Raw genomic sequence first — 13,300 nt, 5'->3', positions numbered from 1 at the left:
ACCCCACTTAGAACAGACTGCTCAACTCAAGAGAAGCTATATACATATTTTAAGATTATGCAAGAGATGTTAGCACATTTGCTTTTTTTTTTATTTGAATTTCTCAATATAATCCTCGTGAATAAATTGCTATATATTGCTAATCGTGTTCGAATAAAATCCCCGCCCTTTATACAGATTTGCTTCAAAGTTTGCATACTTGCAAATCTATGTGGTCGTCGTCGATTCCCGGTGTCAATATTCTCCTAAGTTTATATTTAACGTTTTATAACCGCAACCGAACCTGGTCGTATCGAAGTAATAACAACGTTCGCTGCAATTAACTACGTCGAGGTAGTCGTTAAACATTAGCCTATATAGATACAAAACGGGAACGCGGTAATCGTGCATTCACGCATGATTAACTCGAACACCTATCGCACTAATCTTTGATCATCCTGGTTGACAGTTTCCGGCTTGTCTATTCTGCAGAAAAATTTGACAACATCGATCCGTTTCATTCTTCTCGTGGTTCTTATAGACAGTTTGTTAAAGTAATTGAAGCTAATATATTATTTATTTGTAAAATATTATTACGAGAAAATCGGTTCCGGAAATATTTTTTTTTCACCCGATATAAACAAAATTCTGTAAAATAATGTTGCACAAAAGTGAAACGACTTTGTCGTGATAATTTATTTTAATCTAATCAGTAGATAAACTTAATGTCGTGCATTTATCGCATACTATGTATATCATTATTAGAATAGTTTTTTTAAATACATACTTGTTTTTTGCATTTAGCACAAAACTGCTTTACGGCCGGCAAATGACAGTTTCTTTACGTGCTACTTCTATGATACATTTGAAGTAACTTGTAACAAGTCACCCACATTGTGTTACATTTTGCTTTTAACGGGTCAGAACTATTCAAACACTTCTAGTAAAATTTTTTGTATACTTTTACAGTCTCTGTTATTGTATCAAAGGGTAGATTAATAATAAATAAGTAAACATTTACTAATCGAGGCCTACGTTGCGTTAAATTATCGTAAGAAAATCCCGACGACGATCACGCTACGTTACATTATGCATAATCGTGTGTACATCGCACAGAAGTAATTTCATATTTTATTTGACCCTACGCGTTCTTATGCATAGTGGAGTTTCAGAAATCAAGATATAATCACGGACATTAATGATACGTGGAGCTGGTAAACGAGCGCCACTCGACATTTTGAGTTCCACGTGCAATGTATGGAGAAATCTAAATTACATTCCTGTGGCGTTCTAGCAAAAAATTATTCTTCATCTTATAATATACGTACATTTTACTCGTGTTCGTAACAAAGAAGTTTAATAAAAGGAGAACAAAGTGAACGATAAGAAACGAACGTCACACAAAAAATGTAATAGTACCAACAAGAAAGTAAACTAACAGATAGAATAATATGAGACAATTTGGATTATCTTTCCTGGTATATTTAAAAGATCGGACAACTTGGAAGAAAGTCAGACTCGCGTACGAGTTCTACGCGTGTGAAAAAATGCATGTTACGAGGCAATCGAGGATGCGCGTAAAAGATAATTAACTCGGATAATTCGAGACAATCAATGTAACGGTTAACGATCTTAAAAGTAAGTACGAACTCCATTTACGGAAACTAATATCGTCACGGTATCTGGTCTACCGAACACGATTACCAAGCATAGTAAACATACAAACTAATAAACAATAGTAAAAGGGATTGTTCATATTAGAAAAAAACCTTCTTCGATAAAAGACGCGAATTCTTTCCCCAGGAATACGACAAAAACACGCGAGTTCCATTGAAAAATTTCCAACCACCGAGAGCAACATCCGTCTACGGTCTCTCTTCCGTACTCCGGTTTTTTTTTGTACGCTGATCTTTTGCGTAACCTATCGGCAAAAAGGAGGCTAACGAGCGGTAATCTTCTTTCAAGGGAACGTTGGGCGAGCGGAGGTGGAACAAGGAACGACACGGAGAAAAAAGTGACGACCGTTCAGATACGTTTCCGAGTTTCAGAGGCCGCGGATGAACGTTCCTCAGGAGTCATCGGCGGGGGTAGGTCGTGACTCAAGGCCGTGGCGTAGTGGTAAGAAATCCGTGGATCGCGTGCTAGGTCCAAGTTTTCGCTGGTCCGGCTCGCACTCGAGGCCCCAAGACACGTAATGACGATGTTTTCTGTCGGTTTCTCGCGAACAGTCACGGACACGACGTCGACCGGTAGCTCTGTTACGCGGAAGCCTGCCAGCTAAATATGCCAAAAGGGCTCCGGATCCGTTCTTTTCGCCGTCGTTTTCGCGTTCCTTCCTCGAGTTCCAGTCCGCTGGACACCGGAGCGTGTAAACGATCTGGTCCGTCTATCCCGAAAGGGATTTTTATTCGTTTTGCTCTCTCACGCTCGATCGGTTCGACGCGCATAAACATCAGAAAACGCATTAATCAAGAACGAGGTAATAGAGCGCGTTTCGTTACGAAGAGCGACTGATCGTCCGCATTCCCGTTTCCAACGTGGGCTTGGTACGAAAAATATCGACGCAAACCAGTTCCGAGCAGGCAATAAAGCCTACGACTCGATAGCAGAAATCGACAATTAACTTCTGCATTCGCTTATCGATACCAGCGAGAGCGATACTCTTTGTAATTAAGCGTTCAACGATAGATGGTTAACGATAGTACTTACGGTACTTCCTAATTCTCGCGTATTCTTGTCCGTGATCCGCATGCCGTCCGCTGTCATGGCTAGACGCGTTCTTGCTTAATTGATTTACGATATCGAACGATCGATACCAACACTCGCGCGATCGCTTTCGGTCTTCGTTTTCTACCGAACGCCAATATGAAACTTCGCGTTACCGTACGCGGTGTGCTACCGGTCGGAACATAACCGCGTTGACACTCACTATGGCCGGTTGATTATCGATGTAGCAACTTGTGCATATCTCGGTTGCAAACCGTTTACGAATGTTACCAATGACATTGAAGTTTCTTTTCACTGTTCGCGATTAGATCCCCTTATCGTACTTAAACAGCGTTTAACCGTGCAATTGGAAGTCTGCCTTTCGGGCAGATAGTGCGGTGAGTTACGACGATAGTCGATAGTCAAAGTACGAAAATTGCTACTTTGGTCCCGTGGTAAACGAAAAAAAGTTAAAATTGAAATATTCCACATTTCTTTCCATCTCGACGTCCTCTCGAGACGTTATTTTCGAACTAGTTTGATCGGCGAAATACGAGCGTATTACGCTCAATTACGAATGCAGTTAACGTCTCGCATAATTAAACGGGATAGATTCATGCGTCATTTCCAATCAGATACAAGTTATCATAAATTTTTTACACTCGTTGTCCGGCGACAAAGTAGACACACGCGATTCGAGATTCTCTCGCACGATTTCGATACCAGAATCGGCTAGAAGCCACGGGCCATGCCGCGTTTCGTATCGCGATTACGATCGTCGCGCGGATGCCGGCTCGATTAGTTACCGATCGATCTCAGAAACGTGCCAACCATCGAGAGAAAGAGATCGATTCGACCGTGAGTTACGAGTTCCATTTGCGTAATGACTGCAATCGAGATCGTTTTTTGCTCGATGCTTTGACCCGCGGTAACGAGTTGACGCATCACGCGAGTGTAAATAAAAAGAACATCGAGCAATAGGAACGGCAGGGATTCGATACGTATCGTTTCGTTGTAAATACCGTTCGCTGGTGGTACACGACATATCATCTATCACGTATCGTGCTTATGACGCACGATATTAAAATCAACGTTTCAGCTTCCATCGACGCAGAAATACACAATTATTGTACAACGTTTGTAACCCGGTCAAGGGATTGGATGTTTTAGTTTTGTTTCAATTTTGTAAAAATGGAAGAAATGGCACAAACAACAAACTGCAATTGTGAATTGTTGAAACTGAACCTTGATTATATTGTTTCAATGAATCTAACGAACCATTCGAATCATTAACAAATTTATATAGTAATATTTTTGTATGCAGTCGAGATATTGATAATTTATTTTTATAACTATATCTTTGTTTGTTGGGACCTTCGATTTCGCATCGTGCAATTAAAAAAAGTCTCCTTTTTCTAAAACCTTTACAACAGCATAGTAATCAGGTTTGAGTGCATTAAGAGATTCATCTTCATATAAGTCAGATGACACGTAAGTACGGCTTGTGTTGTTTTTATGAAGGGAGCGTACGTCCGAATCTTCAAACAGCTGCTTCTTTACCTTTTTATGCCGCTTAATTTTCTCTTTCGAGAGCTCTTTTTCTTCGTGAGCGAGCTGCCGTGCCTTTTTCTCGTTTTCCTTTTTCTTTTTTCGAACAACTTTCTCTTAATAAGTTCGCTGCATAAATATTGGTTAAAAAAACGGTTTTAGGGGTGATTTCGACGCTTTAAAGGAATTCCGATCTTTCATATGCTTGCTAATATCTTAGGAGCCATGAGAAATATTGACAAAAATATTATAGTCCATAGTGTTGTATAAGACTGATGAAAAATTTTAAAAAAGATTTTTCTTCGTATTGAAAATTGCGTGTTCAAGAAAGACTTAACGAAATTTTTAAGAACTGCAAGACTAAGAATTTTAAAGCTTCGAAGCGATTCGAAGCGTTCAAAAATCCCATCGCTCGTTACTTTATCGTGAACGAGAATTTCGTAAGAGAGGTGGTGGCTCCTAGAAATTGCACCGAGCCAGATCTACAGGCGGAAGCACATATCTGCAACGTATGCAACTGGCCGCGTACAATTACCTCGTTTTCTTCGCGTTGCGCGAGGAGAGAAACGTTTTCCAAGCGGATTGACGCTGCTACGAGAACTAGCGGAGGAGCTAATACGTGCGCCACAACTAGTTATACTACGTACGCGTGTACGAGCAGCGCGCTGGGTATTAAGTAGCGGTATTTACGAAGCCACAATTATCCCCGTTTTCGTACCGACGATCTCTCGAACACGTTGGAGGTTCCGATGTGGACTACGTGGGAACTTCTCTTCCGATGCTGTTCACGCTGGCTTCGAAGCAAGCTACGAACGTCCGTCTTCGCGGGACGTTTCGAGATCGACTTCGAGAAACCGACCTTTTAAAATTCTTTACGCGGAGATCAATACCACGTTTCACAATTTTTCAAGAATCCAAGGTATTCGAGATAGTACGAATCCAAGATTCTCAGAAATTATAATATTCACCCGAGAGGGGCAAAAGATGGCTGAAACAACACATCGAAGTCTTGGATTCTTCTTTTGCCACCAACGAGCAACGATCGTTTCGTCAGCGAGAAATTTATTCGGATGTTTAAAGCGTCCGTGATAGGTCGCCATGAACGTGGGATAATTTTTAGGCATATTTCGTGGAAGGTGGAAGAAACGAGCGAGCATGAACGGATCGAAAAAGTCACACGAAAGGATTTCGGACCGCTTCATCGGTTTAATCTGAATCGCTTCAAGGTCGCCGCGATAGATGGACACGCGATCAGGCAGACTTTCAGGTAGAGCGACGAATCACGTGCTGGGGAACATTTAAACGGTGAGCACGCTCGTTGGATTATTGTCAGGGGTCGAACCGGACGAAAAAGTTTCTCCTGCGAGAAAGAAAGCGATCACGAACGATCTTGCGCGTCGAACCGCGCCAGATTCTGTACGCGAACGACGCGACAGGAACACTTGTTGAACCCCGACGAGGAATTTTTCGAAACACGCCACTCGAGTTCCTGCTTTTTAACTTTGCGTAATTACTTAATGCGTTGCAAATTAAATAACGTTAGTAATTTCTTTGATGCTGGGATATTCCAAATACATACGCCACTTTTCTTTTCGGTACGACGAAGACGTATTATTATTAGAGAAACGTTTTTCCATTTACGCGAGTGGAGTTCTACCCTCTTCGAATACTGCAAATGTCTGTACAGGCTTTACATTTAGAATTTTCTTTTAGAGAAAATAAAAGTCTGACTCCATATTGGAGGGTCGAAACCACTATTGATAATGGAGATTACATGCTACCGGAACAACGGAGTAGCAATATTGTTACGAATACAAATATTACGAAGGTACTCGAAAATTAGTGAAGTTTGATCGAATTCCGATTATCGGGTATGTTATCGATGCCGCGAGCCGCGTCGTTCGTATTTGCATTGGCTCGGTGATTAAGAAGAGGGCGGACTGGAAAACTGGCAAAGCTGTTTTTACGAGCGGTCAACGCTCCTCCGTGTCCTCCTCCCTTTCTCCGGTGCTCCTCGTCACCCCGGGCATCTTGATGTCATTCTACATTCTCCGCGAACTCAACGAGTAATTAAAACGTAGTCAGCGCTATTCGAGATCCCTCGACGGTGATTAACGTTTCCTAACTGATGCGCGTACGCTACGGCCGACGCACTGTCCTGCATCGGCGTATCCTCGTTATTCCGTCCAACCACGAGCAAGGAATCTTCGATTATGAGAAAACTCCGATCGAGTCAATAGACAACGCTTTCTCGATTTCTCAACAACCAGAACGATTATTGTTAATTAACCAGTGCTGCTACAACCTTACAAGCGAAGGTCACAATCTGGACGAGCGATTTTTAAACAAGAATGGACTAGGAATATTGGAATATCTTTATGGCTTTACAAGTGATAGTCCTAGGTCAGGTTTGCCACTCTACAGCGGAGGACTTCTATAGAATACGTACTGTGGCGACACTTTTCGGCGCTTACCGCCTGAGGACTACGCTCAACCTGTACATTTCTCACAAGCACTCAATCGACCACCTATTCCAATATATTTTCAACGACATATCACTCCTGTACTAATGCACTAATACATTTTTTTAGGATTAAATCGAAAAATTTGAAAATCAGGCCCTTGAGTAAAAGAAAGTCTGGGAAATCGAAGATCAAAAAAAAAAGTGTCAAGGGGGAACATAAAGATAATTGTAGCATACATGAAATATTAAAGAATAAATTTGTTAAATATTTTCCTACGCGTAGTTCTCACAGACGTCAGACGATTAAGTAGTCCTGCCACGCGATGAATTAATTCTGGTCAACCGTGCGTGGTCTTTGTTTTGAGCAAACGCGATTACGCGGAAGACGTTCGATCGCGTTGATCTCTCCCCTTTCTGGAAAGAGAGATGGGATGTCGGATTCCGCCGAAGAGAGTACGCAGCACGTCGCCACTTTGTTCAATGAATTCATTGCGTTAAGCAATTACCTCGGAGCGACAACCTCTGAATTCCAGAAATTCAAAGGCTTGGTTAGGCCCCGTCCGCGGGCTGCTCGGACTCTTCCCGGAATGCGTTCTCCGTAACAAGACATCAAGCTAATAATAAACGACTGTTCGGGCCCGGCGAAAATAAACCAGCTGGCAGCAAAATGTCCGAGACCCTGGTGGACGGCTCCGGGGGCGGAACTGGAGGATTGTTCTTTCCGCGATTTCCCCGTAGACTTTTCACAGTGTGTTCGATCATGGTTATATCTAACTTGGAAAATTGACCAGTAGACAGACAACGGAGAAACTCGACTACGGTAAAATTACTGGTAAAAATTTAGAAACGCGAGAGAAAGATCGAACAAGCTTGAAAAAACAGCCACGTATTTCGAAGGAGAGACCGCGGTTTCGTCAGAGCCGCGATTCCCGTACGCTCGATATTCGGGCAACGTATTTAGAAAATGGCGGATAGCGTGCCTTGGGCCTGACGATTACTCAGGAATGAAGGGATACCGGTATCGCCACGCCAGAAACACGATCCAGCTGTAGCGAGAGCTGCTGGCGCCTTCCACACCCACGTTTTACGTGTGCGGTGTTCTCCAAACGATTACGGAAGTCGGTATCACTGGCGTTCGTACCGACAAATTGGGGATCGAATAGAAAGCGGCCATTTGCCCTTAAACAGCGACGACTGTAATTTCGAATTTCAGACGGCGAACGATGCTAGGTCGTCGGTTTCTTCGAAATAAATCTATTATAGTCTCGTTCGTGACGGCGGAACGAGATTGCCGTACAGAACGCGAACAACTTCTGCATTTTATACGCGTGCACCGCACACGCGAATACTTTATGCACGTATTACGCGGAGCGTAATGCGAGTTTTATTGCGGTTACGCGTACCCGGCCACTTTTCCCGAGGCGCTCGGGGCGCACCGTGAGAGCGTTAAGCCGCGTACGAGAGTTCGACTTTAAACAAAACGATGATATACTGTGCCGAACGATATTAAAAAGTCGCCTACTGATGTACTGCACGAAAATTACTGGCTGTCCAGTTAACGAAAATCCCGTGAAACTACATTGGAAAAAATATTTGATCGTCGCATACGAAATTCTCGCTTTTACGAATCGAACTTTAATCGCAGGCAGTACTTTTCAAACCTGGTATATTTTTATTAGTTTCAATATACCAGAGTTGAACAAAATTATCAGTTTTTATATTTCTTCAAGAAACTATATTCTGATCTACTAACGTAGATTATTTTTTTTTTTTCATTAATTTTGAATGCATTTCTTCTATTTTCAAACAAAATAAGAAGTCTCTCTAGTCGCATTTCTATTCAAGTCCTGTTGCTTTATCAGTGTTCTATATAAATTTGCATAAACACCCGCAGTTATATCTTCGTCATTAATTAACGAAGCATGATTTTGCATTAGATTCTTCCTATTTCCTTTCGTTAAAGCGTTCAAGCTTCGATGGTCGAGTACGCTACGAAAGCGAATAGAAAATGGAGATAAAGATCCGCAGCGCGAGAAGAGGAAGTCGCAAGAAAGGAGGGAAAGGGACAACAGGGGAGCGAACGAAGAGGAAGAAGAAGAATTTAGCAGATCTCGTGCAAATGCATCGGGCGTACGTGTCGTTTCCGAGATTTCCGAGAAGCCAGCCGGAAATGACAATAAAAATAATCACTTCAGCAACCTAACCCAGACTCTCTCCCGGCCGTGTACACCCGTTACCGGGACGCGGTAATGACACCTAATTACTTTCCACCGCTCTGCACAGAAACGCCGCTCGATTTCGAATAGCGCTGCCGCTAATTTGCACGTGGCGTTGCGTTAATTAATTCGAGCAGACGACAGCGTTACGTACCGATTGTCGACGACGCAACGCGCACCGGAGTAACGGTCGCAAAAATTGCGTAACGTCTTCCTAGCAAAACGAAACACGCGTACCATCGTGTGTACAACGGTTCGTTGCAACAAGAGTTTTGGTATCCGGCTGTTTGTTGCTCCTTTTTCCATTCGAGCGCAGGACTCGATCGTTGATAAACGAAGAACCGCGCTAACGACGGGAAGGAGATAATCTTTGGTCGTACGGGACGGTGGAAAATGATCGATATGCTTTCCAGCCTCGTTGCTGTTCCGTTGCTCGCGAAGAAAGTACGCGATCGATGATTTGAGGAACATCGCAGCCCGATGGCATGGATTGATACCAGTCTGAGCGATCATTACTCTGTTTATCTACATCGTTATCGTTGCATGCTTCGTGCCAGAGACCAGCAAAATTCCCTTTTTTTTAATAGTTTTATTTTACGTCGTATCACTTGGTTAATTCTTCGAATCCTAATTAGGCTTTCAGTTTCTTTTCTTTCCTAATGAAAAGTAAATCCAAGCAAGGCAACTTATGATCCCTGCAGAGTACACGAATCTTTGACTTTGTTATAAGCCCGCTATCCGCAAAATTGCCTTTTGACGCGGCCCGGTCTCTCTTCGTTAAGTCTCTCACGAGATGCAGTTAAACGGTTTTCCACGAACCGGAGCTCAACCCGCTCGCGGAATCGTGCAATTTTCGGAGCGGAGGCGCCGGATAGCGCGAATCCCCGATGAAAAATTCCGAGCAGACCGTGGGCACGCTCGAATATCTGGCCCGGTGATCGCGTTAAACGAATCCAATTTCTCCGACTCTCGTTTTTCACGTTCGTATTCGAGCGAAAGAAAAGGTATAATGTTTACGAGCTACATAAAAACGTCGATATTTCTCTCTGATAACGTCCTCCGCTGCACGCTCGAGGGATTCGAAACTCGTTAAGTCGTGCTTCGCGTTCGCTCGAGTTCGTTATGGAGTGTCCTTCTTAATCTTTATCCCTCGAATCGCATAAAAGTCCACCTATATTACACCTTTGGATATCAAGTTGGATTCGTTGTCGAATACATCGCGAAAGGGAAGTCCGTTGTCACGGTGTGATAAAATATAATTGCCGTCGAACGGTCTTAACTCTCAAGGGACTATAGACAATCAGATATCGTGATCCTTGACTGTTCACACACCATCGCTGTTTTCCTATTCCCTTAGCGAATCAGAATGTGTGTCGCGTCGCTACTTGTAATTATCCAGCAGTTACTTTCTACGTTTTATTCCCTCTCTTTCGACAGCCATAAACGCGACAATTTATTCAGTGATGAATTCTACGTTGAATTGCAACGATAGTGTGACAGCGCCCTATTATTATTCAACGCCGTTGCGACGCGCGATAAATTCTACATTGCCACGCGTTTCGCGATAAATTCTCAATATTTTTCTATGAAAAATCATAAGTGAGCTTAAAAATCTGAAAAGTAAAGTAATTGATGAAATATATACGATGAATAATTATATTTATCGTATTGTAAAAGCTGTCATTTAAAAACGATCGTTTTTGTTGTCGCAACGAAGTTGTAAAATTAGATCCTTTCGCGGTTAATGTAACATTGTGACTTTCTCACGACAAGTATACGTACGCGATAATTTGTTGAACGGCTTAGAAAACTAAATAAGCAGTTAAACGAAGTCTCGGCGATAGCAGAAATAACTTCATGCAGTTGTTATACGCACGATAACACAAGACAAAACGAGTAAGCGAACACGAGGGCACAAAAATAATTATTTAATATTTTATCGGATAACTGGACTATCCATATTTTAATTATTGCCGTGACAGTGATCAAGCTACAGTATAACGTCTAATAAGAGCACAAAAATCTTTGCAATGTTTTTGCTTATGGGAACGTCTATCATTCTTGAAGTTTCAGCATTTTAAATCATGGACACATAAAAAACCAAGAAATAATTTCTTTTTGTATATCATGAAAACTAGAATAAAATTCATACGATAGAAAATTAAAATTTTATAATTATTAGAAGGCCAGTTTTTCGTTTTGTTTTTAAATAACGTACGCAAGAAGAATTATCTTTGGACCGTATGCCTTGATATTTTTGTTAACTTTATCTTGGCGCAAAGTTAGCGAATGCCTCGGGCTTTAAACAAGGGAATTTATTTATCAATTTTTGCTATTCCCTGTGAGAAGCTGCTAGCAGGTGCGTTTGCGCCGTATCTATCGCAATTTCGATCTTTTTCCGCGGCAATGGAAGAATCCTGCGTAGCAAGTAAACAGGATTCTCACGCAGGATTCCCGATCTACGCGGCGTGCCCTCGCGGAAAAAGCATTCTCTGGTTCTCGTGGATGGATTCTTCGTTGTAACTGGTGCGAACTTGGCAGTCTCGGCAATTATCGCATACTACCGGCACGTCCAGTAATTATCATCGGTCGTTTATCCGCATCTTCGTAGAGATTACCGCGGCATTGGCCGTATTCGCGAAGCAAAAGGCGCGCGAGAGGCCGATCGGCAACAACAGCGGCAGCAACAGCAGCAACATAGCAGTCCGTCGGTTTCTCTGGGTATACCAGCTTTCCCTTCCCCTCCTGCGCCTTCTTCCTCGTGCTTTTCCCTTTCTTTCTACCGGTGGATCTTCGAAAGATCTCGGAAGGCCTCGTGGAGAGTCGGAAACTGTGCTGTGGCTGGCACACACGAAGTCGAAAGAGGCTTCGCAGGTAATTGCTAGGCCGACGGGTCGATAATGAGCCCTGGCTTCGAGGAACCGATTACACCCGGCCCAAGCCAAAAGCAAAGTCAGAGCCGAGAACCAGCGAAGAAGAGGACGAGGACGAGGACGAAGAACGGCCAACCGAGGGAGAAAGTTGAGAAGAAGGGAACGAAAGAACGGGCGAGGAGGCAAAGTTACCTACGCCCGGAGAGGTTTTTTTCCAATCCTGTATAGGGCACCGGCACCGCACGGATAATCCACCAGACGCGAGGTACACCTCGTGGAGACCTCCGCGCCGTGGATTATCGACGATGACAAATCGGAAGCCAGGAACATGGTAAATTAATCTTAGAGGGTCGGCCATTTTTCAACGAAACATTGTACAGTTTATAGCAAGAACTTTGTACGGTGGAATCTCGATTATCGCGGACCCTCGGTTGTTGCATGGCGTCGCCAAGCGGAGGAAAGTATCGCCAAGTAATAAGAAACATCGAATATTGTTATGGGAATAGACTTCGTGGGGCTACTCGCTGGATTACCTTGATTATTGACTTTTCAGAATGGTATTTGTACTTGTTTGACACAGACGCCATTTGCAACTTTGCGGTCGAGTCGCAATGGCGGGAAATTTAAACCGTAAAAAGAGGCACTATCATTTGCAACGACTAATACTGGTTCTATCGATCGGACGAGGTTAACAAACGTCAGACTAAGAAAATATATAACTAAATGTCTCTTTAATAAATCCTGATAACGGAACAGGTATAACGGACCAGAATAAAGGTGCACGCAAAACAGGAAAACGATATTAGCCCAACGACGCCGGAGATTTATTCGATCGAGAAAGACGAGAAAAATACAGAGTTAATTGCTAAATTATGAACGACAAGCTACCGATGAGAGACGAAAGACAAACAAGGTGCAAAGGTGTGGGGGGGGGGGGGAAGAAGAAGATAGCTCTTCCTGTAGCGTGCGATGAAACCTGCCTAGATCTCTCGCTACCGGGATGAGAGGTAGGTGATCTAATTTCCCGCGCAGTCGTGCAGAAAATGATCCAGGCCGCGATTACGAAACGGCTTCCAGTCTTCGCCGGGGGCAACCGAGGCGCCGTTTTTACCGCTCCCTTTTCGTTTCCATGCGCCGTGTGTAATAATCGTGCCGCTAACCGTTGTCCGCTTCCCGTGAAACGGCCACGGCGTTCCAACCGCGCGGAAAATTATCAGCGATAGCGCCTCGATCCGGCCGACGATCGGGATATCGGGACGACCCCCGAGTCTGTCCGCTGATCCAGATCCGCCACCGAGAGAGAGAGCATTAACCGTAATCCATCGAGCGGTGCATTAAATGTTGATTACACTGTAACTCTTTCGCGAGGAGGCTCCTTAAAACGTTCCCCGCCAATTACCCTGGACGAACATCGACGCGCGGCGGATCGGGCTCTCGAGCATTCCCCTCGTAAATAAATTTATCGACGTCTCTCTATCGAATTCGGGTGGAAGAGCGACAGGATAATATCGATC

General features: G+C 43.4%; 1 protein-coding gene across 1 annotated transcript in view; it reads right to left on the bottom strand.

Moving 5' to 3' along the window:
• Sp1 (transcription factor Sp8) overlaps window positions 1-2,912 on the bottom strand; it is a 90,383-nt gene extending 87,471 nt beyond the window's left edge. The window contains exon 1 of the mRNA XM_076775134.1: window positions 2,689-2,912. Coding sequence (XP_076631249.1) covers window positions 2,689-2,745 — 57 coding nt within the window. The 5' untranslated portion in view covers window positions 2,746-2,912. The remainder of the gene's footprint in view (window positions 1-2,688) is intronic.
• Between the last annotated feature and the right edge of the window lie 10,388 nt (window positions 2,913-13,300).

The sequence above is a fragment of the Colletes latitarsis genome, chromosome 10, assembly GCF_051014445.1.
Source record: "Colletes latitarsis isolate SP2378_abdomen chromosome 10, iyColLati1, whole genome shotgun sequence".
In the NCBI taxonomy this organism is placed as follows: domain Eukaryota; kingdom Metazoa; phylum Arthropoda; class Insecta; order Hymenoptera; family Colletidae; genus Colletes; species Colletes latitarsis.
The sequence above is the reverse complement of the archived record's forward strand: the minus strand, read 5'-3'. Positions and strand labels throughout refer to the sequence as shown.